Source organism: Panthera pardus, unplaced genomic scaffold, assembly GCF_024362965.1.
Source record: "Panthera pardus isolate Hobbes unplaced genomic scaffold, ASM2436296v1 HiC_scaffold_19, whole genome shotgun sequence".
In the NCBI taxonomy this organism is placed as follows: Eukaryota; Metazoa; Chordata; class Mammalia; order Carnivora; family Felidae; genus Panthera; species Panthera pardus.
The window spans coordinates 14,117,179-14,141,616 of record NW_026526754.1 but is presented as its reverse complement, the minus strand read 5'-3'; the positions used below and the strand labels follow the sequence as shown (position 1 = coordinate 14,141,616).

Sequence of the window (24,438 nt, the reverse complement as noted above, 5' to 3'; positions counted from 1 at the left end):
TTTCTGTAAAACACTGTTTCGGAAGAGATTAGAATTCAGAACTTTTGGGGCACCTGGGTGGCTTCGTGAGTTAAGTGTCTGACTCTTGGTTTCAACTCAGGTCGTGATCTCACAGTTCCTGGGATCAAGCCCCGCATCAGGCTCTGTGCTGACACTGCAGGGCCTGCTTGGAATTCTCTCTTTGCCCCTCCCCTTGCCTTTCTCTCTCAAATAAATAAACCTTAAAAAAAAATTTTTTTTTAATTTTTTTTTTTTTTTAACATTTATTTATTTTTGAGACAGAGAGAAACAGAGCATGAATGGGGGAGGGTCAGAGAGAGGGAGACACAGAATCCGAGACAGGCTCCAGGTTCTGAGCTTTCAGCACAGAGCCTGACGCGGGGCTCGAACCCACAGACCGTGAGATCGTGACCTGAGCCGAAGTCGGCTGCTTAACCGACTGAGCCACCCAGGCGCCCCAAACCTTAAAAAATTTTATTTATTTTTTATTTTTTTTTTTTCAACGTTTATTTATTTTTGGGACAGAGAGAGACAGAGCATGAACGGGGGAGGGACAGAGAGAGAGGGAGACACAGAATCGGAAACAGGCTCCAGGCTCTGAGCCATCAGCCCAGAGCCTGACGCGGGGCTCGAACTCACATACCGCGAGATCGTGACCTGGCTGAAGTCGGACGCTTAACCGACTGCGCCACCCAGGCGCCCCTTAAAAAATTTTAAAAACAAAAAAGAATTCAGAACTTTTGCCACCAGAATAATCAAGTGTGTTTCGGAGACATGTTTTAAAGATCTAGTACAGATGAAATCAAATCAGACTTAAGTGTACTTCATTCTTGGATTGGGATCGAAGCAGTAGAACCAAGTCACAAATCACTTGCTATTTGTATAAAAGCTGAAGCTGCTGCTCTTTGTCAGCCTTTATTTCACCTTTTGCTGATAGATGCCACTTTTGGGGGCGGGTAGCTGGCACAGTATCAACGTTTGTAACAGGTTCCAGAGCACTGACAGTTTTTCAAGCCACAAAATGGTTAAGATCATTTGATACTTCTTGTCTGACTTCTGATTTTCCACTTTCCTGAGCCCAGTGGCCTATAGGATACTGCCGGTACATTGTTGGGAAGTGAATGGGATTTGAACTCTCTCCCTAAAGTACCGCTGGCTTCCAGGCTGTTTCCTTGAGTGGTCTGGTTTTGGGCTTTGGGGAGATCACTTAGAGATTTGCACTGACGAGGAGTGAGACTGGCCCAGGGATCGGGGCTTTACTTTTCATTCTTGCAGATTTTAGGTAAATCCAAAGAAGATCTAAAAGAGGACGGTGGTTCCAAGCAGACAGCTCTCAACGAAGAATTATCATCATAAACTTTCTTCCCATTTCTCAGGGAGTACCGTGACAGTTCCGGACCCTCGTATGGCTCTGGAAAATAATCCCATGTGTGAGCTACAAAAAAATCCACTTCTGCCTTGTAAACAGATGACAAATCCTAAGGAAACCGGGTATCTGTGCCAAAGAATCTTTGTTCCAAATAATTTGCATTTTAGTGGTTATGCAAGTTATGAGACGGAAGGCATAGACTAGAGCCAGGCTCCATGTGTTAGAGTTCTAAGTAAAGGTCAGTAGTGCTTCCTTGTACATGTGTTGACCCTATTCTTGCCAGTCTACTTTTGGAGCTGCCTTTTCTGACGTCTTGGTTCCAGTGCAGTGTTGACTCCTTTTGTCACGAGAAAAAAATTCATTTGGATAAGCCCATTATCAAATCACAGGGATTTAGTTCATTAAACACGTAGTGATCACCCACGTAGTGTGGGTGAGTCAGGAATGAGTAGGACATGGGAATGAGTAGGCTTCCCTGTGAGCTCCAAGACAACAGGGGAAATAAGAACACCCCCCCCCCAAATTAGCAGTGAAAGAAGTCGGAGTATGGAATGGATCCCCAAAGGCTGTCTGTCCCCAACTCCAGCATCAACCAGGTAGAAGAGACAGGTGGGGAGGTGGGGTGGGTGAGACAGGCCGGAAGTCAGAAGCACAGAGAAGCAGAGAGTACTGGTCCCACGTCTTCCCTTGGGAACTTGGGCAGGTTTCTTAATCTTCTTGGATTTCATAGTTAACTCATCTCTAAAATAAGGAAGTTGGATTAAACAGCCTCTCATATGGTCCCTCTTTTGTGCTCTGAAAGTAAGTATGTGGTTATAATTTGCCTGTATGACGGTCTCTTCTATTACATTGTCTCCTTGAAGCCAAAGATTATGCCTTATGTATTTGTGTGTCCCTAGGTCCAAGCACAATGTCTGGTATACAGTCATTTCTCAGTAATCCCTGACGGAGGAGTACAATGAATGACTGACTCTAAATTCGTTCCCAAACCTAAAATTCTATTCTGTGGGCCGGCTGAGTTCCTGAGGCCAATTTTAAAGATCTTGGGGAAAGATGTGCCCACTTTGCCTTCACAGTCAGTTGCAGTGTCCTGCCATCCTCTCTGTTTCCCCTTGTTATCTTCCTGGTTCTTTCCCAGCACCTCTTGGAAATAAACAGCAGGATCCAGAGCATCATGAGGGCAGCTGGACAGAGCAGTGCTTTTGCTACCAAATGAATGGAATCAGTGGATTCGTTCGGGTGAATCTGAGTCCATGCTTCTGAGGCTGGAGCCAAGAAAACAAGTTACTAATGTCTTTCTGACATACTCAACAGGACAGAGCTTATCATTTGGTTGCAGTGAATTTTGTTAAACTTCCATTTCTGTGACTCAAGAGAAGCAGAAAAAGTTCTAGCAGATTATCATCATAAACTTTGAATTGAGAAAGGAAAAAGATGACTGTCGTTTTGCCTTTTTTTGCCCCTTTTACTTTTTTGGAGGTTCTGAATCTGTGTGTGCGAGGTCTTCGTGGGTGTCTGGTGTTGGCATAGGTCGTTGGGCTGGGTGCCGTGGAAAGGGAACAGAAGAGAATTGCTTATTGAGGGATAACGAGCTCTAATACACGAGAGAAAAAAGCTTGATAGGAGCTGCTTTCACCAGCAAGCCCGCTGCACTCAGCCAGGCGCTCTTGGCGCAGAAGCCTGCTGCTTTAGAGGAGAGGGGAGCCGAGGCCATGCGCTTGGACGGGATTAGTCTTCACATCGAACTTACGGTAGTTAGGTCAGTAGAGGACAGTGGCGTTCAGGAGGAGGGGGTCGAAAGGCCATCGTTACATTGGAAACATCTCGGTAGCCACGTACCGGACATGTCTGAGAATGAGCAAGTGAATGGTGCCTTTCTTTGGACTTGGCCTTGCAACAGGTGGATGAGGAGTCTCTTGAATGAAATACCGTGGTCTTCGGTGACACCGCTCACCACAGTTTAGAATCAAGATCCGAAAATCCATGGCTGGGGAAACAGGTGGTCTGTCAAAGGTGACCCTCTGGTAGTACCTTGCCCTTATGACTTAGGATCCAGTACAAAGAGAAATCGGTGGCTCTGTTGATCTGGTGCCTGCAACTGCACTGGTTCCTGCTGACAGCAGAGGGGTCTCTGAGGGAATTCTGACCTCCCCCTTCCCACAGCTGCCAGAGGTCTGTGGGAGGGCAGTGCTAATAGACGCCTCCTGGCGAGCCGCCCCTCTCGGGACCACTGCGGTACTCTCTGCGGCGCTCTTTCCTGGCCAAGAGAGCCAGCTGCCCTTGACCAGAAGCTGAGGCTTTCTTGCCTGCCTCTGCCCTCCTGAAAGCCTGGTTGATGAGCCTTAACAGCAGAGCTAGGGCCGAGGTCATGGTACACGTGCCCTCCTGAAAGCTGTGATGGAGCGATGCCAGGCTTGTGCCACTGCAGCCCCGTGTCGAGTGGTGGGGCGTATGAGTGCTCCAAAGCCTGCAGGGACCCCACGCCCCAGATTCCAGAAGAGAAAGGGCTCTCGGTCGTGATGAGCCTCGCATGTTTTGGCTGCTGCCATAAATGCGTCATTCACTCTGATGTAGCCTCAAATACAAGACAGGTAATTTTGCTTTCGAGACTTACCAGATTAGGAAGTCACAAACCACATTCATGATCCAGTGAAGACAGACCTGGAAGCTTTCCCTTAAAGCATATTAGCACAGGGGACATTTCGCTGGTGTTTAGTGGTGAGCAAGGCAAAGGGGGATTATGGCTTTTTACTTTTCTGGAACTCTCTTCACTGTTAATGCTGCAAAAGATCATTATCTCAGACTTCTCAAAGTGATTGTCAGAAAGATGGTATAATTTGGGACTACCATCAGAACTGCAGCTGAGGGTGGGAGATGCTGTACAGAGTTTATGGTGCCCCTCGGGTGGAGGGACCAGGTTGTCATGAGCTGAATGATGAATGAAGGCAAGTAGAAATCACTCCCCTCGGGGCACCTGGGTGGCTCAGTCGGTTGAGCGTCCGACCTCGGCTCAGGTCACGATCTCGCAGTCTGTGAGTTCGAGCCCCGCGTCATTCTCTGTGCTGACAGCTCAGAGCCTGGAGCCTGTTTCAGATTCTGTGTCTCCCTCTCTCTGACCCTCCCCCGTTCATGCTCTGTCTCTCTCTGTCTCAAAAATAAATAAACATTAAAAAAAAAATTTTTTTTAAAAATCACTCCCCTCAGAATCCCCAATTTAAAAGTATTCTGAACACCCTTTATTCTGCAAAGAGCTGATTCCCTCCCTCTAATTGTTTCTGTGTTCCGGGTGACGTTGATTGAGTGCCTACTGTTTGTAACACCCAGTCCATGTGCCATAGAGAGATTTGGGGACCCGGAGCTTAAGTACCCTCAGAGAGACGGAGCACGCACGAGGAAAGCAGTGTTGCGCCTAAGCAGTTAGGTTCCCCTCAAAGCAGGACCTCAGATAAGTCCGTTAGTGTAGGTCCTTCTTTGGGAAGCCATCTTCGGGCAGCAGGAGTGAGGAGGTAGAGGGAGGGGATGGGGCAGGCGGGAAAGCCAGTATGAGAGTGTGTTTCCAGGGCTGCAAGAGCTCCTTGCCACCAGGACTTCTAGGAGCATTCAGATGACCTCCTGGAATTGCCTGTGTGAGGACAGGAGTCTGCGCCTTGTAGCTGTAGCCATCTGGGGCCATCAGGGTGGCCCCAATGGCATGACCTCCACCACGCGGCCAGGCAGTGCTTCCAACATGTAGGCAGGATCAGAGGAGGCCCTGCAGCCAGAAGAGGAAAGCCTCGAGGTGCATGCTTTTGGTAGATGTTGTCGGCAGTGATTCTGAGCCTGCTCAGAAGTGCCCAGTGTGGCGGCAGCTAGAATCAAAGTTCTCAAGCATCTGCTACGGGAAGGATCGGTGCTCGAATGGGTGCCCTAGACACACCACCAGGAGGCATCTCATCCAGGGATTGGCAAAGGGTCGGAGAAGGCTTCCTGGAGGAGTCGCCCCTAAGCTGAGACAAGACCAGATAAATGGGAGATGAACTCTAGGTTCAGGACTGTATGGTTGGACCTTAGCTTACAAGGGTAGATGTGGTGAGGGAAGATGAGGAAGAACTTTGCAAGTTAGGAAGAAACGTATTCTTTCTTTTAAGAGCAATGAGGGGTCAGGGAAGGGACATTTAAGCAGAAAGACATGATAAGCCTTGTGTTTCAGAGAATTCCCCCTAATGATGGCACGTGGAATAGAGGCCAGGGTGGAACAGGTGAGTGGGCTGGGACAAAACAGGTCAGGGAGACCAGAGAAGAGACTGCAGAGTGCTCCAGAAGAGATGATAAAATAGTAAGAACCAGGGCGATGGCAGTGAGGCCAGGGAGGAGGGGAAAGATGGGGGACGTACTCAGTTTCTGTACCCTCACTCATGCTCTGCTCCTGGTAAAAATACAGCCTGGGTGCGTGCGTGTGCGCGCGTGCTTTGATGAGAGATCGCTGTAGGAAGTGACTTATGTGGAAAAGAATTTTTAGAAGATGTGAAGTGAAAATCACAGAGAGCTGTTTGGAAAATTTTTAAGCAAACTGGGAAGTAAAATAGCTGTCAAAAAATATCTCAAGTAGATTCTCAGCTTAGACGTGAGACTGCACGGGGCACCGCACTGGGAGTCAGAAAGACCTTGCTTTGTCCTGGCTCTGCATGTTCTATTGGCTTGACCTTCGTTGTGTCATTTAACCTCTCTGAACTTTGTTTATGTGTCCAATTCAAAATGAGGATGAGGATGCCTGTCCAGCCTGTCCTGCGTCCATCTTAAGCTAACATCGTGTGGTGGGATGTGACCACAACAGGGGAGCTAACATCCTCCTGACCAGCATGAATAGGATGAGGGTGTGGAGGGTCATGGTTTGGCCCCCGGAGTCTTGTGTTCAGTGTGGACACCAGCCTGTCTGCTCGCTCTGAGGCAGGAACGGGCCATCCTTCACTGGCCCTGTGCTGCAGGGAGGTGGGTTTCAGAAGGGTTAGCATGACACCAGATCCTCTCGAGTGTTCCTCCCCCAATTCGGAGATGCAGTGGTCCTCTTTCACGGGTCGTAGTAAGAGTACAATGAGAAAATGGCAAGGGAAGCACTTGGAGAATTAGCATTCTAGGCAAGTGAAAGGTATTACTGCTGATGTTATCAGTAGGACTTATGATGTTAGCTCATACAAGTTGTACATGTTTGACTCTCCTACATATCCCAGTAAAGCAGAAAGTAACTTTCAGTTTCCTGTGTGGTCGTATACGTGTTTTAGTTCCATAAAGTGACCAAAGGCCATGTTCCTTCCATAGTTCTTTGCCCTGATGCCACCTTCTTACTAACTAGCTGCATTCTGTTTTCCTTATTTTATCTTCTACATTTAACAGTGACTGGAGACATGTGACCTGCCAAGACTTGAACTTGGGCGTATGGGGTTTCTCCCACAGTCCATGATCGTGTCACCAGCAAGTAGAACACAGGCTGTATACTCCCTCCTTTCAGGGTGAGGAATGTTCTCCACCTCCTGGGAAAATCCAGGGTCCTGACTCACAGGAGTCGAAAGGAAACTGACCTTAGAGTCTTGTTAAGATACTGTGACTTCTGCTCATCAGTGTTGGGATCTGTTTCTCTTTCTCTTAAAGGAGTTCCCTGGGGCTTTAGGGCACAAATGATGACACTGACTCAGGGTGACTGACATTTGTTACACCTTTACTCTGCGCCCAGTGCTATTTTAAAGCACTTTACCTCCAAGATACACTACAGCCCTGTGAATAACTATTCACCTGGTAGGTTATAGGAAACCAGGGCAGATGCGGTTAAGTAGGCTCAGGTCACACCGAGCCAGAATATCTACAGAGGGATGTGACTCCAGAGCCGTGTCTGAATCATGCGGCGCGTCTCCCTCTCTGCAAGTAGAGACCTGTCCTACAGAGCAAACAGAGGTCTTTAGGATTTCCTAGTCCTAGGTCCTTAGAGCCATCAGAGATGTTCAGCAGGAAAAGTACATTCGAATTCTGGTCTACTTAAAGTGTTCTCTACACCAGACAGGAAGTACTCTAAACACAAAAAAAAAGGTTTCCATTAAGATAAAAAGCTCAAATCTAGGGAGCCCTGCAACAATCAGAAAAACCATGAATCAAGAGATGATTGTTCTTACATGTTTACACATTTCGTTTTTTCGCTTTCCCTAGGTTAAAAAGATCAAGTGGCATGACCAGCCTTTTGGGGAAAATTGGAGCTAAGAAGCAGAAGATGAGCACCCTAGAGAAGTCCAAGTTGGACTGGGAGAGCTTCAAGGAGGAGGAGGGCATTGGTGAAGAACTAGCCATCCATAATCGAGGGAAGGAAGGGTAAGAAGTAGTAGATTCCGTTCCTCTGAAAATGCTGAACACTCGGAAATAATTCATTATAGCCAGGCTGCCCAGTGTAAGCAGGCAGGCACTTTTTGTAGTGAAACAAAAAATGTGAGCACTTTGGCTTGTCGGTGAGGCTCTGTTCTAATGCGGAGCAGACCCTCTGGGTGAGCAGCACACTGAGGGGCAGCGGGGGAGGGGACACGAGAGCAGCCCTCCTCTGGGGGCCAGTCACACCGGCCCAGCTGCCCAGCCGAGCTCCCTGAATGACTGCTCCCGTGAACTCTAAGTCCCCTGGTTTGGTCACATGGTCAGATCTGGCTGGCCGTGTCAGCCTTGGCCTGATCGGAATGGTTTGGCCTTCTGAGAAGCCAGACCAGCCCAGTGCTTCAGGAGCTGAGGCAACAGAGTGCCCGGATGTCATTGCCTTATCGCGGGATTGGTTTTGCCTGTGTCACTATGGCCCAGGCTGGGGCTTCAACCTGTACGACACACCGGCCCTCACACAGCACCCAGGCTGTCACTTGCACCCTCGTCTTCACTGTGGAATACGGAGAGGGCATCCGTAGGCTCTGTATTGAGGAATTATCAAAAAAGATGGTGTTCGGTGAATACTTAGGAATCTCAGAAGGAGTAAAAAACAGAGTTGCTACAGAACAGGGTCCATGGCTCAAGGTCATCACTCCCTGCCCCCCTAACAGTGAAAGGAAGTGTTATGTGGCTGTCAGACAGCTCTGGGTCCTCACCACCCCCCCTCATCAGGAAGGGCTCTCCCTGCAGCATACTGGGCGTTTCTGAGGCTCAGCTCCTTTGCTTGTTAATTGGGGTCATGATACCACACTCGGGGTGACTGTGAGGATCTCATGAGATAACGCATGTAACACATGTATAACATACACATCACACACATGAAGTACATAAAACCCTTTGCAGAGCCCCTGTCACGTAAAAGGATGCATTATGGGGTAGTCATTCAGGTTATTTGTGAGTTAAGTTATAATAAGGACAGGTAAGGAAGGGGGTTATTGGGAGGGGGTCACATTTCTAAATCAGGCCTCAAGATTATTTGAATGAACCTGGAAGCTGATCAGTATGTTCAAACATTTTTTTGTTAAGTGACTTCATGAGCTCATTTAACCATCAGGCTTCTAAGTCAGTCTGTCAAAGACAGAATGCCCCGGGACAGAGGCAGAAGTGCCGAAGCCTCCTGGGGAAGGCCCAGGATACATACATACATACATACATACATACATACATACATTTATTTATTTATTTATTTATTTATTTATTTATTTATTTATTTATTTTTGAGAGAGAGAGAAAGAAAGTGAGAGCGAGCACAAGCAGGGGATGGTAGAGAAAGAGAGGGAGGGAGACACAGAATCCAAAGCGGGCTCCAGGCTCTGAGCTGTCAGTTGTCAGTGCAGAGCCTGACTTGGGGCTCGAACTCACCAACCGTGAGGTCATAACCTGAGCTGAAGGCGGACACCCAACTGACTGAGCCACCCAAGCACCCCAAGGGGAAGGCCCAGAATACAGCACGGGCAGGAATCTGTGTTATCTAGAGAAGGCCTCTGACCTCGCCCCAGACCTCCCCACCTTTTTAGCTCTGGTAACTCACAGATCTTTCCTCTTCTCCACATTTGCCTTCTGATCTAAGGCAGCAAGGGATCTGCCAGTGTGTGCAACTTTATTGCTCCTCTGAATATTGATTGTATGGGTCGGACAATGTTCGTTCTGCTGAAGTTAATAGAGGTCTTATAAAAGTAAGGAGTGGTGCTGTTGAAGATAAGGGAGAGTTAATAAAATGTAGACTGGAAGAGAAAACAAGATTAAAAGGACATCTGCCCAATGAGGACTTTTCAGGCAATGGAAAATTACGTAACTGGGTTAGGGAACTACTAATAGCATGCAGCTCTTAGGTGCTCTGCTTTCCCTCCTTCTCTGAGATCCTCCCCGCCCCCCTGCCCCATTTGATTCTGCTGATCTGATTCTGTTTTTCCGGTGCAGATCTGATGACTTCTTTGCCCTGCCTCTGGCTGTTCTCACCTTCCCTCTCTAGTGCCCACCCACACACCTCCCCTCACCTGCCTTTCCTAGCTCTTGTAGTTGTAGTAAAGGGGCTCAACCCCTAGTCCAGGGAACATGCTGTCGCTCCAGGGTCTCACCTTGGTTAAGCGTGAGGATCCTCTGGGGGTGGTTTCCAGATTTGAGGTGACAAGGGCACCACCGCCATACAGAGCTGCTGAATCAGGAGTCACAGGTATCTGTATCTTTAACTCACTCCTCAGGTGCTTCTGATACACAGCCAGGGTTGAGAATCACGAGACCATAACATCAAAATTCTAGAGATGAGAGCAAGATAGCCAGCTGCTGGGTGAGCCTTTCCAGCACACACGAAACTAGAGAGCCAACTTCAAAACAGGGAATGTCGAGAAGGGAAAGATTTCTCCTGAAAAGGGAAGGAGCATAAGAACCAGACCTGTAGGTCTGCTTGGGCAGAGGCAGCTCAGGCCCCCAATTCTTCTTCACAGGTGCCAGCAACAGCAAGGACTCAAGGGGAGGGAATCTCTGAGGGAATGTGTGCAGAATCCCAAGAGGTATATCCCTGGAATAAAGGTGATCTTTGCTGAAACCAAGAAGGGGAAAAGTCCTATTTGATAACATCTCAAACGAGGCACCTATGATTGGCCTCTGCCATATATATTTAGAAGACTGTGACCTTTTTACAAGTACCAGATTTAAATTGATCTCATACAAGAATTCAGATCATAACTGGTGATAAAAATATTTCTGTTCTGCATTCTTGATTAAAATAAGATTGGATTGAGATTAAAAGCTTATGTCATGCTTTTTATATTTTCATAGTAACTCCAGTTCAGTACATGCTAACACATCTTCCCCCTTAAAAAGATTTGATAGAATGTGAAGCTAGCTTGGTCAATTTTGGGTTATTACTGTCCAATTATTTAAAGGCAGTTTTGCCATCTTAAAATATGCATGTAAGGAAACAAGGTACCTTGAGAAACTGCAGGCACAGGACCAGGTCTGTTTTAACATGTGTGTCTGCTACTTCCATTGACATTTCATTAAATGTCAATAAACTAAACACTCCAGTGAAGAGACAGGGATTGGCACATTGAATTAGAAAATAAAAAACAACTAATTTACTGGTTAAAAGAGACACATCAGAACAGTGGAATGCAGGATTGGTGAAAATAAAAAGATGGGAGACAAATCAAGTAGCCACTAACCAGAAGAAAGCTGATGGAGCTGTACTGTTATTAGACAAAATAGACTTTAAGACAGGAGCATTTCCAGAAACAAAGAGGAGGTCTCCTCGTAACGATGAAAACATTCAGTGCATCTGGGAGATTCGACAGCTCATGTTTGAATGTCCCTCTTGGCATTAACCACCGAAGCGTGGTCACTTCTTGCAACTCAGCAGCCCCACACCAGCCGTGTTCCCAGCAGAAATTCAGTTGTGTGTTCCCCAAAGACAGGTGTGAAGATGGCAGTGATAGTACCTTTCATAATATCCCCAAACTGGAGGCAACTCAGGTATCTGTCAATAATGCAGTAGACAAAGTATGAAGGTCGAATTGGCTTTATTAAACGGCTCGTGAATTGGGCAGCCTCCCGTCTACCGCGTAGAGGGCTACAGAAAGGAAAGGGTTTTTAAAGGCAGGACAAGGAAGTCATAAGCAAAAAAGGATTATTTCAGGTGAGGTCACCTCCATTTGATGACAAAACGGTTCTAATAGGTGGATTACCTCATCTTTTTTTGGCAGATAAAGAAGGCCCATGTGACAGATTACCTTATTGGTGCTGACCAGAAAATTCCTGACTGACCGGTTAAAGGTTACATTCCTAGGGGGTTGAAACTGCAGTTAGGTTAGGTATTAAGTCTGGGTTTACTGACCTGGGGCCTTAACCTAAGTGACACCATTTTGGGCCTGAGGTTTTCTTTAGCAGTTCTCACACTGGGGTACTCTTTAGTAATTGGAATGAACATGGATAAATTTCAGCAACGTAATATTGCAGAGAAGTTCATGCAGTTTGATTCCATTTATATAAAGGTCAAAAACAGGCAAAAGCAGTGCTGTCCACTAAGTCATTTTGTGAAAGAAGCAAGTCGCAAAAGAATTCACACTATAAGTCTACTTCTGTCAAGTTCAGAATTAGGCACAACTAGACCATAATGTCGAGGGAACAGAAACTTCAAAGGCAAGCAAGCTCGCACCTGGCAGGGCTGGCGCTGGTGGACGAGTGACGCAGGGGCCTCCTCCAGGCCACCAGCATTCCGAGTCTTGACCTGGCGATGGCCGCGTGAGGGCTCGCTCGATGATGATTCGTTTGCCTTGCCCGTTTCGTACACTTTAGTGTGTGTTTTACATTTTACGGTAAAACTGAATTGAAATTGAATTCAAATCCTCGCGCTACTGCCAGCCTGCTGTGTGCTTTAGCCCATTTCTTCACCTATAAAGTAGAAACTCTTCAGTGTACCTCTCGAGTTGAAGGGGAGATGGCTGGGGTGTTTATAAATATAGTGAGTCCTCTGCTCACTCTTCTTTCTCCCATCTGCTGTTACTGACCACACCCCATCAGGGGCCTTACTCCTTCAAATTCCCTCCTGGTGTATCCCTGCCCAACTTTCAGGAATGCTTTCCACAGAGGTGGCAGATACAGCTCGGTGGCATTTCCTCCCAGTCCCCCTGGCTAGCCTCTTCCTTCTCTGGGCTTTTAAACTTGGGAAGTTCCAGCGCTGAGCCGGGCAGCCGTCTGTCCTCACATTCGCCCCACACCCCACCTCCCCCAGGAGAGCTCACTAGTTCCACAGCTTAGGTACCACTGTCTGCCGACGGCTCCCAGAAAAGCTCTCCCCTGCCTGACCATTCCGCCGAGCTCCAGACTCCCGTATCACCTGTCGGGTTGACATCTCCGTTTGCGTGTGCAAGACACACATCAGATTTAACATCCAACACCGAATACTTGCCTTCCTTCCGTAGACTCCTTCCTCAGACTTCTCAGAAAACGGCACCATCACCATCGATCCTCCTGTTAAAAGAAAAACCTAGGAGTCATCCTTGATGACTTCCTGCTTTCTGCTCACTTCCTGAAAGTCCAATAGACCATTGTCTCGTAAAATACATCAGTCCGTCGCTTTATCCGGCCCCACTGCCCCTATTCCAGCATAAGCCACAGATGTCTGCTGGGCTCCCTGTTTCTCTGTCTGTACCCTTCCCTCCTTTCTCCCCAATAGCAGCTAAAAGGATTTTTGTGTATGAGCCATTTTTCCTCTCTTCCCTGCTGGAAGCCCTCCAGTAGCACTTGCAGTCAGGGTTCAGCTTACCCTGGCATTGTAGGCCCTTCGTGAGCTTTCCCTTGCCCACCTCATATCCCCTCTCCCCTGCCCATGACAGCCCAGCCTCTGTAGGGCTCCTCCAGGTCCTCCTCCACAATGGCTCTTACTTGTCACTCGAGTGCCACTCTCTAGAGTAGACTCCCCCCCGGGAACCATCAGTCACATCACCGTGTTTGAGTATGTTGTCGTTTCGTTCCATATACAGTGAGCCTCCAACAGCAGGGGCAGGTTCACCACCCCGTCACCAGCATCTAGAAGAGAATCTAGCCCAGGGCAGGTGCTGAGCCATTTTGCTGTCTAAATGTCCATCCCGCCGGCCGCCAGACAGCATGGCTTTGTTTTGGAATTAGAATTAGCCACCTGGAAAAGAAGGGCATGATACATCAGAATGATGTCTCCACCCAGACATCATTTCCAGGCCGCACAGTTGGTTAAAATGCCTATACCCAAGATGATCAGTCACCTGCACAGTAAAGAGTCGCTGCTCTTGCTCTGAGCCCTGGACTCCCGGGCCAGCCTTGTAACCCGATCACACGGGTTCCCCACAGTGTTCATGGTCAGCTGAGGCAGAGGCCGGCAGGCCTGGGGCAGGGATCCGTACAGAGTGAATGAGAACAGGCCCATTGGGCTTGGCTGCTGCTGGCGATCAAACTGAAGGTCGGGGGTTCGATGATTGGAAACCAGGTGCATTTGTGATGTGGAGAGACAGGAAGGAGAGCCCAGAGAAAATCATTTTTTCTCCATTCGACCCCCAGGAGTCCGTCTTTCAGAACCAGCACAGCCTGGTGAGATGGGAGGAAAGCAGTGGAGATATTTCATTAAAATGTGGCCATTCTTTCACTCTGGGCCTCACACACTCCTCCACCCTGTGGCACGAGGTGGGGGCACGCAGGCTTGTGCGGCCCTGGGCAGGTTGCTTCTTTAGTTGAATTTCTCCGGCAGAAAAGGGCATATCTTATTACGTCCACCACGGGGCTTTATCTTCAGCCTGCCTCCACTGCCGCCGCCTCCTGCTGTTGGGACCTGAGCTGACCCGCGTTTCCTGTCATGTTTGTGCTGCACTGCATCCTTGCTTGGGGAACTGAACGCTGGCGCTCTTGGACCAGAGCAGTAACGCAGCTGGAAATGTCCTTGGTCGTGTACCTGCCTCACCTGTCCTGGCACCTCCCTGTGCTCTTTCCCTGACTGGTGGGTAGGAGGCCTCTCACTGGCGGAAGACCGGGACAGCCCGCCCAGTGGGCCGTCCCACCCTCAAAGGCCTCTGATTTCTGGGGCGGGTGGAGGGCCATCCTTCCTTTGCTGCGTGGGTACCTAAGGAGTGAGTAGGTACCAACATATTCCCTAGAAGCACTTTCTACCCTTCTCTTACCTTCTGCCATTTTTCCCTCCCTCCTTGCTGGCCTGGACCTCAAACAGCTGGTACCAGAAGAGTAATTTGGGTTGAAAGATCAAAAAGGTGTCAGAGCCTGTTGTATCTAACCTGGTTCTGAAAGGAAAAGCTAGAGAATCCCTTAGGGTTTGATGCTATTAGCATGTTTTATTAATGAAAGTAAGGAGCTGCTTCCTCTTAAATGGGCCACATAGAGCAATAGTAGCAGGAAAGGATGATGGCCCCGCCCCACCCCTGGCTTCCCAGTGGACTAGGCCCCGTCAGGCTGGGTCCCCCAGGAGTGCTGGGCACAGGCCAGAAAAGTGCCATTGCACTTGTCAGCTGGTGGTTCTGTTCTGAGACTGTAACCTGCTTAAGGTGCCTGAAATTTCCTGAGGCTCCATTTAAATAGGCCATCTACCTGGACCACCTTGGAGGAGGTGGCCTTCCCCCCAACCCCTTGCTCTTGGTCTCTTAGTTCCTGTTCCAGCTGTCCCAGGTTTTGAGGCTTTGTAATGATACAGTTAAGTCAGAAGTGGGAAGCAAGCGGGGCGCCTGGGTGGCTTAGTCGGTTAAGCGTCTGACTTTGGCTCAGGTCATGATCCCGTGGTTCACGGGTTCGAGCCCTATGTAGGGCTCTGTGCTGACAGCTCAGAGCCTGAAGCCTGCTTCGTGGATTCTGTCTCCTGCTCTCTCTGCCTCTCCCCTGCTCATACTCTGTCTCTCTCTCTCAAAAATAAATAAAACATTAAAGATAAAATTTTTTTTAAAGAAGTGGGAAGCAAGAACCCCTCAGTGCTCAGCTGTTTTTGTTTTATTGTTTACAAAGCACTTCTCACAGGCTCACTGCTTTGTCAGGGGTATTGCCATTTTTATTCCTGCTTTACAGAAAAGAAAAATACGGCACGGAATTTAAGCGTCTTGCCCAAAGTCAAACATACCTAGTAAATATCAGAGCTGCTCTTATCCTCTGCACCTTTCCTGTCTTTTGGCAGGTGGGGGGAGTCCATGTCCAATAGAAGTTTTGTTCCTGGCCGGCTCTCGGCTGGATCCTGTTAGCAGCTGCCGATGGCTGTGAATGGGGAAATACAGTTGCCAGGCCTGCCTTGATGACTTTTGTCTGAGTTGCCCTTGAGAATACTGTTGTGTTCTGCACATGTGCCCCTCTTGGCTGCCTGAATCCTTCCCTAAACCTGAACTCTGCCTGCAACTGCCTGTACAGCACCCAGCTTGGCTTCACTCGATTGTGTCAAGGTCAGCTGGACCTAGCACAGCTTCTGGGAACTTGCAAGGCCATCATTTGTGCTCAGTGAGCATCCTAATTTAAGTATTACTTGCTCTTTAAAGGAAAATCTAGAAGACCACAAATGCTCAAAGCCATGTACTTCCCCTTCCTTGCCTCCAGGCACTCTCTGACAGGTAGCACCGGGTGATGGCTCTCTTGCAACATGCCCTAAATTCCTCTCTGACTATGGTTCACCCCCTTTTTTTGCTGAACTTCGAGGGTCATTTAGTTAGAGCTGTCAAAACACTGATTCGCATCTCGATCTTAACCCAGGGCCGGTGGAGTAAGGTGAGGGGTGATGATAGCTGTAGTGTGGCAGAGCCCTTTAGTCAATATTGGTTAGCTGACCCCTCTGGAGAGTCACGGGCCCCTTGGTGATAGATGGCAGGTGAGCTCGTTCTGTCGCATGTCTGCTTCCCTACCAGTCTGCCCTGTCTTCTCCCTTTTATCAAAAGGGGATCCACGGTGTCTGTGGCTTTCCTGTCAGGGAATCTGAAATTCACATTTAACCAGGCATCCTGTATTTCACTCACTAAATCTGGTGGCCTGACCCTGAGGACTTATATCAAACCCAAGAGCAGGCTCTGCTGCTGTTTCCAGCCATTCTGGCCTCTGGTTGGTGGTTTAGACACAGCAGCTTAGTTCCTGATCCCCGACCAGGTGGGTAGTTACTAGTCGCTGATAATACCCATCAAGAGCTGACTGCTCCTCTTGGATCCTTTGTCCTCGGGACCCTGGCAGAAGCCGGCCTCCCAAAATGATGATGACAACATTAGCTGCCATTTTATTGAGCACCTGCTCTGCTAGGTGTTATGTGTACACTGTTTCATTCAGTCCACACAGCAGCCCTTCAGAGTAGGAATGATTATCCATTTTTCTTTCTTTTCTTGGCAGATTAGGAAACAATTGACAAAGTTATGTGGTTTCCCCAGAGTCACACAGCAAGTGGCAGAGTCAGGGTTTGAACTCAGAGCCACCTCCGTCTCTGCAGTAAGGCATCGGGCTGGTGGCCACAGCCTTAGGCTGGAAAGCAGATGGGATGGACCGCAGGAGGGAAGGCAGGGCCTGAACTCAGCAAAGGAACACGGGCTCCTGAACCTGGTAACATTCTCACCCTAAACACAATGACCTTGTAATGACAGATGCACATTTTACACAGTGCAACAAAAGAAAAATTAGTGCAGAGATTCAATTATGTCTCCCATTTTCAATGACAGTTTTGCTCTCTCAGTAGATTAATTAGCAGCACAGAACCCCCCCCTCCCCCGGGTGAGACACAACCCACTTTATGGCACGAAAGTGCATTAAAATGCAGCTTGTCTCATTAAGCTGCCAGCCTCTCCTCCTCTGCTGCCGGCTTCTGCCTTGCACCTCCTTCCCAGCCTGCCTGGGAAGACGTGGGGAAGCTGTGTCTGCCGAACCTGGCCCCCGTTAGGGCGCACAGCACTGACCTTTTAAGGGGCCCCTGTATGTATGTGGGCAGCTGCGCTCACTCTCCTTCCCTTAGAGGCACTTCAGGGAGGCCTTTCTGGACCCATTTGGGCAGAGGGCACCGGAGATAAGCAGGGAAGGAAGGAGGGGGCTGAAGTCAGGGGCTGAAGTCAGTGGAATCCCTTTTTTTTTTTTTTTTTAATGTTTATATTACTAATTTTTATTTTTGAGAGAGAGCCTAAGCAGGGATGGGCAGAAACACAGGGGGACAGAGGATGTGAAGTGGGCTCTGTACTATCAGCAGCAAGCCAGATGAGAGGCTTGAACTCACGAACCATGAGATTATGACCTGAGCCAGAGTCCGACCCTCAACCACCTGAGCCACCCAGGTGCCCTGGCAGTGGGATCCCCATAAAGTGAGTGCTTTGGGTGCCCTCTTGAGCTTCACCGCAGCCCCAGGAAGTAGTTTCCACGAAGACCCTGTTCCTTCCATTTTCAGCTGCGCCTTTTTTCCCATTTTGCTGTACTATACACAGGCAAGATGCATAGCTCTCTCTCCCCCACCAACCCAGCACTCCACTACGACCAGGAAACACGGCATCACTGTTTTGCCATTGAGAAAAATGAGGCTTCGAGATCTTCAGTCCTTGACCAGTGTGGCTTAGCTAATGTGTAACAGAGCTACCCACTGAACCTTGCTCAACTAAGCCTGTGTTCTGTCCCTAAAACCTTGTTACAAAACTGCCCCAGCAGCCAAGCCGTGGATGAATTGTTGCTTTCTCTTTTTCATTTTACTTTCAACGACATCTGAACCAGAAGCGTCCTTGTTTAGACCAAATGCCTGTGGCTTGGATGTTCCGAAGAGAGTCGCAGGTGGTCACTTGGTCATATGTTTGTATGCACTATAACCGGTGATCCTGCCGGCCAGGTGGACCGTTCACACCTGGGGGGATGGGACAGTGTGGGGGTGGCATTGTTCTCCTACAGGATTCTTCTGACAAACATTTTATGTTTTCTTCTAGGTACATCGAACGGAAGGCTTTTCTAGACCGAGTGGACCACAGGCAGTTTGAAATCGAGCGAGATCTCAGGCTGAGCAAAATGAAACCCTGATGTTATAGGGGGAAATCAGTAGCAGCTTAATCCTGTTTACAATGTGAGCTTCTTGTGCGTCTGTGAAATGTTTCCGGTGTTTCTCATCACCTGTTTCCCAGCAAGGTCTTTTTTCTACGTTGAACTTTCTGTCTTTGTATCTTGACCTCACATGGTTTCATTCATTTTACTTTTAAAAGTTTGTCCTTACAAAAATAAAAATGAAAGTTGGTCCTACAAGAGGCTGGCGAAGATGAGGGCCCCCCTGGCCTTCCCTTGACTCCGCTGTGAAGGCCACATGGAAAGCCCTGGGGAACAGAGCTGACCGGCCTGGGTGTGAATTTCTGGGGCCCTTTCTGAAGTCGGCCCTGCCCCAGAGCCCGAGGGAGGGAGGCTCGCTTGTGTGGGTGGAGCACCAGGTCCCTGGGCAGTTTGGTTTTTGTTCTGCTGGAGCTTCTCTCCGGATCTCTTTCTCTCTCCTGAACAGGGTTCCTATTTACCAGTATACAGTCAGGCTGAAAATAAGCACAGGCTGCTGCTGAATTCAGGAGATTTTCCCCCTTCGGCCTTTTTCCTCTTCCTAGAGTTCAGGTCAGTTTAAGATGTGCTCCCACCTCAATAATTCCTTTTCTGTTTGTCAAAGAAGACTCTGAAAGACTTTCTTTTTTATACTCCTTAGGAAATCTTAAATTCCAGACTTCATAGTAATAAAGCAGTAAACCCCACAACTTGCTTTTGGGGGGAGGTGGTGTCTGGGCATCCTGAGTAACATGGACAGGTTTAGGGGAAGGTAGGGTTTCAAAGACTGGGAGCCAGTGCCTGCCTGGACATCTAACAGATGTGACCTTGACCACAGCTTGGCTTTCTGAGCCTTCGTTTTCTGGTCTATAAATGGTTTGAGTAACACCAGTACCTCATCGGGTTGAGATGAGCTAATGACACACCTGGGGTCCCCCATCCAGTCCTCAAATATGGGGTCAGAAGCTCATGGTAACCAAGGCCTGATCCTCCACACCATATGGGGTCATGGACCTTGTCACTCAGAAAGGTAGTTTACTGGCTACATTTGAACCCATCGTCTGTTCATATCCACTCGGTTAAAAAACTCTAAACGTGATAATATAGCCCTTCGGGCCAGCATCAGAGTAGGTGAGGCCTCAGTTACGGTCCTGCACAGGATGCAGGAGTGAAGGAAAGTCCTTTAAGGTAAGACAAGCCAGCGCTTTGGTTAGGGCATGGACATCTGGTCTTACAGGAGCCACAGCTGAGGCAGAGATGCACATCCTGCTGTGGGGCATCTTCTGGGCATCATCGCCTTCTGGGTCCTGATGGCCTCCGGCACTACTCCCTCAACGGTTCTTTCGTTCTTTGTCTCAGCCACCACACCACATTCGTCAGCAACACATGAGCCAGCTCCTCGTCTGGCTTGCAAAACGACCTGGAATCCTACAGAATAAATGGTGCTGAGCCCATTGTAAATTAGGGTCTTTCTTCTTTAGCAAATGTTCACACCTTTGAAGCCTCCGAGACATTAAGACAGTAGCCGCAAGAGCACGCTGGGTTCTTTGTGCAGGTGGGTTTGCTGTTCTTGCTTTGCCCCAGGGCGTGGAGAGAGAAGTCAGATGTGGTGGTGAGCACCACGGCCGGTGCATTTGCCCTTCAGTTTGTGCTCGTGATCCAGCCCTCACACCGGCTTCTCTGGCTGTGCCTGTCGTGGATTGAAATTACGGCTGCAGAAAGGTTGGTTCCTTTCAGCTAACTCTTGACCTAGCGAGTGTTCTCTCAGCAGATGTACCGCACACATCTAATCCGTACTCGGTGACTTTTTACACATCCATGTGTCTTCTAGAGAGCCCCTCAAGAAGCAGCCTGGTGGCCAGCCTGGCAAAGCCAACACCAGGCCTGTCATGAGTGGCCACCCCCAGCCACCAGGTTTCAGGAGGTGCTGTTCTTGTCAGAGCCCCACCCCGCCCCTCCCTGTCGACCTGGCAGGCTGCGGCAAGCAGAGGCAGTTGGGTTCTTTTATATCAAAACAGCAAAAGGAAGCGAAGAGAACCCTGCTCTTTACTATCCAAGCCACACGGGAGCCTTCTTGACACTCTGCAACCGTGTGCCTTGTGCCACGTGGAAAATCCCAAGCAGCCAATAAAAAAGATCAAAAGCCCCTCCAGCCTAACCCCCTTTTGACAGAATCTGGCAGCCTGTCAGGGAATGCATAGCTATTTGCACCATTCTGGTAACAGATGCCCTTCCTCCTGCCTTTGTGCATCCTGACTTAAACATTTCAAATAGTTTCATTTGCCTTGACTTCAGCCGTCTCCCTCTTGATCTGCATGTAACCTCTTTAAGAGCTGCCTGTATTGGGGCGTCCGGCTGGCTCAGTTGGTAGAGTGTGCAACTCTTGATCTCAAGGTTGTAAATTTGAGCCCCAGGTTGGGTGTAGAGATTACACAAAAATAAAAAATCTTAAAAAAAAAAGCCACTTGTGTTGAATAAGTTCATCATATTGATGAAGCGGCTTCCTCTGGTTAGTACATGTGCACATGTGTGTATGTGCACACACATGTATCCTACAGTGAGACTTTTCAAAGCAGCTTCAGAGCAGCCTTTCATGTATGTCTCACTGGCCACGGCTGGCTCATCTGACTGCCCCCGGCTGTAGGGGAGGCTGGAAAAACCTGTCGTGGAAGATGGGGGGTGGAATTAGGAATAGGTGATAGGTCCGAAAACCAGCGGTACCTGCAACACTCAGTTGTTTGTAATAAACCGACAGGCTTTTCTCCATTTGGTCTTTAAAATTGTCACTAAGGAGTGAGTGGGCTGAGATTAAAAGAGATGGGCCATGTGTTGATGATTGTTGGACCTGGGTGAGGAATACATCAGATCTTTCACGCTATTCTGTTTTTATTTGGATTTGAGTTTTTGATAATAAATTGGGTTTTTTAATTGGACCACAGAGCTAGAACTGAGCTGTGTGTCAGAAAGGACTGTGAAGTGTCCGGGCTCTTCCAGGACAGAATGGGCAGCTCCTGGAGCCCCGTTCCCCACCCTGAAATCTGACAGTGGCCAGGAATGTAGTGGCAGGGACCCCTGGTCTAGGAAGAGGTGCTCTCCACCTCCTAGGATCCTGTGCTTGTTTTAACAACTTGGAAACCCATTTATAGACTGTATGTTGTCTCCTCTCCCAGACTCCTCTGACCCGTATGTTCACTTACTGTTGTGGATCAGTTCCAAGGGGAAGGAACTGGCCAGCGAGACTGGTGCTTGGGCACGGGCACGAATGGCTGTTTCTCGTAAGGGTAAGCCAGGCCCCCGGAGACAGGAGCCTTCTCACTCCTGCCGGGCCATCTGCAGCGCGCTGAATGAGCCCCTGCTGCCAGCCAGGGACCCAGCAGAGGACTAGGGTGCTCACACAGAGGAAATGGCCCAGCCACTAATGAGCAGGCCTGCATGATTCAGCTGGTGTTGAAATCTGGAGGGGGTGAGGTGGGTGCTCCTGGGGGCGCTTGAGGCAGGCAAAGACCACCCTTGGGCCTTTCTCTTGGTTGCCCGTACTCCTGTCTGAGGCCCATCTGCGCCCTTAGTGGGACCTACCTACCCAGCCAGTGTTGCCACTTGTCCCGGCCTCTTCCTACCTCGCTGTCTAAGGCCTGGGAGTTGTCTCAGCGAATGCCTGGCCTTTCTTGGTGAGCCCACTGAGGCCAGGCCGGGTGGTAGGGCCGACAAGGGTGTTACCGTGTTCTATCAAAAATCTCCTTTTTGGGGGGCATGTGGGTGGCCAGTCAGTGAAGCGTCCGACTTTGGCTCAGGTCATGATTTCACAGTTGGTGGTTTCGAGTCCCGCGTCGTGCTCTGTGCTGACATCTCAGATCCTGGAGGCTGCTTCAGATTCTGTGTCTCCCTCTCTCTCTGCCCCTCCCACTCCCCTCCCTCCCTCCTTCTCTCTCTCAAAAAAAAAAAAAAAATTTTTTTTTATTAAAAAAAACTGCTTTGCAGCAGATAATGTATAGCCCACAGTGTTTCAGAACAAGTGTACAGTATTTTATCTAGCTCTTCACATCCACATTTAGTGAAAACTATTCTGCCCAACCCCAAAGGAAATGATTTCGCTTTATCCGGGAGTCGGGAATTGTCACGGAAAACGTGTGTGGGAAGTGGAAAGACTGAGTCACTGCCAAGAGGCACCTGGGCAGGGGCGCCGAGCGCCCCCCGGGCCGTGACATGAGTGACTAAGGAGATGAGCCCAAGGACACTTCCTGGCTGGTCCACTGAGTCCCGAGAATCCCTGAAAGTTAATTCCTGACCTTGCTCTGCCATCCGTCTCTGTCTTCTCGCCCCAGATGGGTGGGTCAGATTTCCAGGGCATCTGGTGCCTTGCCATTACTGAAGAAACTGCCCCCAACCAGCAGGAGGTCAAAGAAGAAAACAAGCTTCCTTCTGCGGTTCTGCTCACCTATTTCCCGAGGAACACGGCGCTCTAATTAGGAACTGGGCGGCAGGTCTCCAGGGAAGAAGGGACCCATATAGCGCTAAGTCTTGAGAGAGCTGAACCCGTTGAGACTGAGGAGGAGGGCCTGGAGGACAAGTGGTGGCAGCTTCCTCGAGAGCCATCTGCAGATCCCCATTTTTCAGAGGAGGAAACTCTGAGGTCACACCGCCAAGCCGCCAGTCACCACACCTACATCTGGTGACTGGAGGGCCGGATGGGGGTGGGGAGAGCGAGGCTAAACTGCCTCGCCTCATCTTCGGTGTCCCAGCTCGCTGTTGGAAGGTGCGTGTTGGAAAGGAAAGCCGTGAGTGCGAGGGGACGGCAGAACCAAAGACGGGGAGACAGCTGGCCCGCCCAGTGTCAAAAGTTTGTGTCAGGAGTACACCACAGGTGTGGGCACACCGCCTCCCTCCGGTTTGCCTCCGCCCGGGGCAGCAGCCCAGCCGCCCTCTGCAGCGGGAGGGGTGCCCCACTAGACCCCCCGGGGCCTTATTGGGACAGGCCTCTGCAGAGGCGCCCCTCATGCCTAAGCGCTGCTCCAGGACCACACTCCGTGCTAAGCAAGGGGCACATGGTTGCCCCCTCCTCCGGGGTGCCGCCTGGAGGGAGGGACTGGGTGCCTGGATGACCGTTCCTTGGAGTCAAGGGCTGTAAATGCCTCTCCCACTGTACCTCCTTCCCTGGGTGTGTGCACAGTTCCTGCCTCGGACTTGTCTGCGAAACCTTTCTTTCATGCTCCCCTAGAGAAACTTAGATCCCCAAATACTATCAGATGTGGTCTTTGCGCACAGGCAAGTCGGCCACAGCAAGGAAAATGGAATATGGAAGTCCAGAAGATTCTTTTTTTTATGAGCTATTAATTAATTAATTTAAGTTTTTATTTATTTTTAGATAGAGTGCACAAGCAGGGGAGGGGCAGAGATAGAGAATCCCAAGGAGACTCCGTGTCGTCAGCATAGAGCCCGATGTGGGGCTCAGTCACAAACAGATCATGACCTGAGCCGAAATCCAGAGTCAGACACTTAACCAACAGAGCCACCCAGGCACTCTAGTCCAGAAGATTCTGCCCTGCTTCCCGCCACTGGAGTGGCCCAAACCACAGAGACCCTCTCTTCAGGTTCTCCTCTCCATGGTCTGCCAGTGAGCTTTTTTTGTGTTGTTCCCTCAGAAAGCTGATGGGGTAAACTGTGATCTGTGCTTAAGTAAGGTATGAGGCAGCTGCGAGGGGGAGGGGACAGAGAGAAATTAACATTGCATAAGGAGACCACCACCCTAGTCTGACACATTGGGGTTGTTTGCCCTGCCCCTCACCTGAAATCCTAGCGCTCTGCCATGGGAACCCAGGTGGAGTAGCTCCGAGTCTCAGATTCTTTGTTCAGAAGGTTGCCGACAACGGTGAATAATCCTGCTCTGCCAACCTCACAGTGGTTTATTAAATGAAGTACACTGGGGCGCCTGGGTGGCTCAGTCGGTTAAGCGTCCGACTTCAACTCAGGTCACGATCTCGCGGTCCGTGAGTTCGAGCCCCGCGTCAGGCTCTGGGCTGATGTCTCTGAGCCTGGAGCCTGCTTCCGATTCTGTGTCTCCCTCTCTCTCTGACCCTCCCCCGTTCATGCTCTGTCTCTCTCTGTCTCAAAAATAAATAAACGTTTAAAAAAAAATTTTTTTTTAAATAAATAAATGAAGTACACTATCCAAGTGT

The 24,438-nt window shown here is 49.4% G+C and overlaps 1 protein-coding gene across 3 annotated transcripts in view; it reads left to right on the top strand.

The window, feature by feature from the left end:
• CFDP1 (craniofacial development protein 1) overlaps positions 1–18,487 on the top strand; it is a 119,287-nt gene extending 100,800 nt beyond the window's left edge. For 2 of the 3 annotated variants that reach the window (XM_019413154.2, XM_019413155.2), the window contains 2 exons: positions 7,544–7,702; positions 18,178–18,487. In XM_019413154.2, coding sequence (XP_019268699.2) covers positions 7,544–7,702; positions 18,178–18,268 — 250 coding nt within the window. In that variant the 3' untranslated portion in view covers positions 18,269–18,487. The remainder of the gene's footprint in view (positions 1–7,543; positions 7,703–18,177) is intronic. The other variant, XM_019413156.2, reaches the window with a different exon arrangement.
• The last annotated feature ends 5,951 nt before the right edge of the window (positions 18,488–24,438 follow it).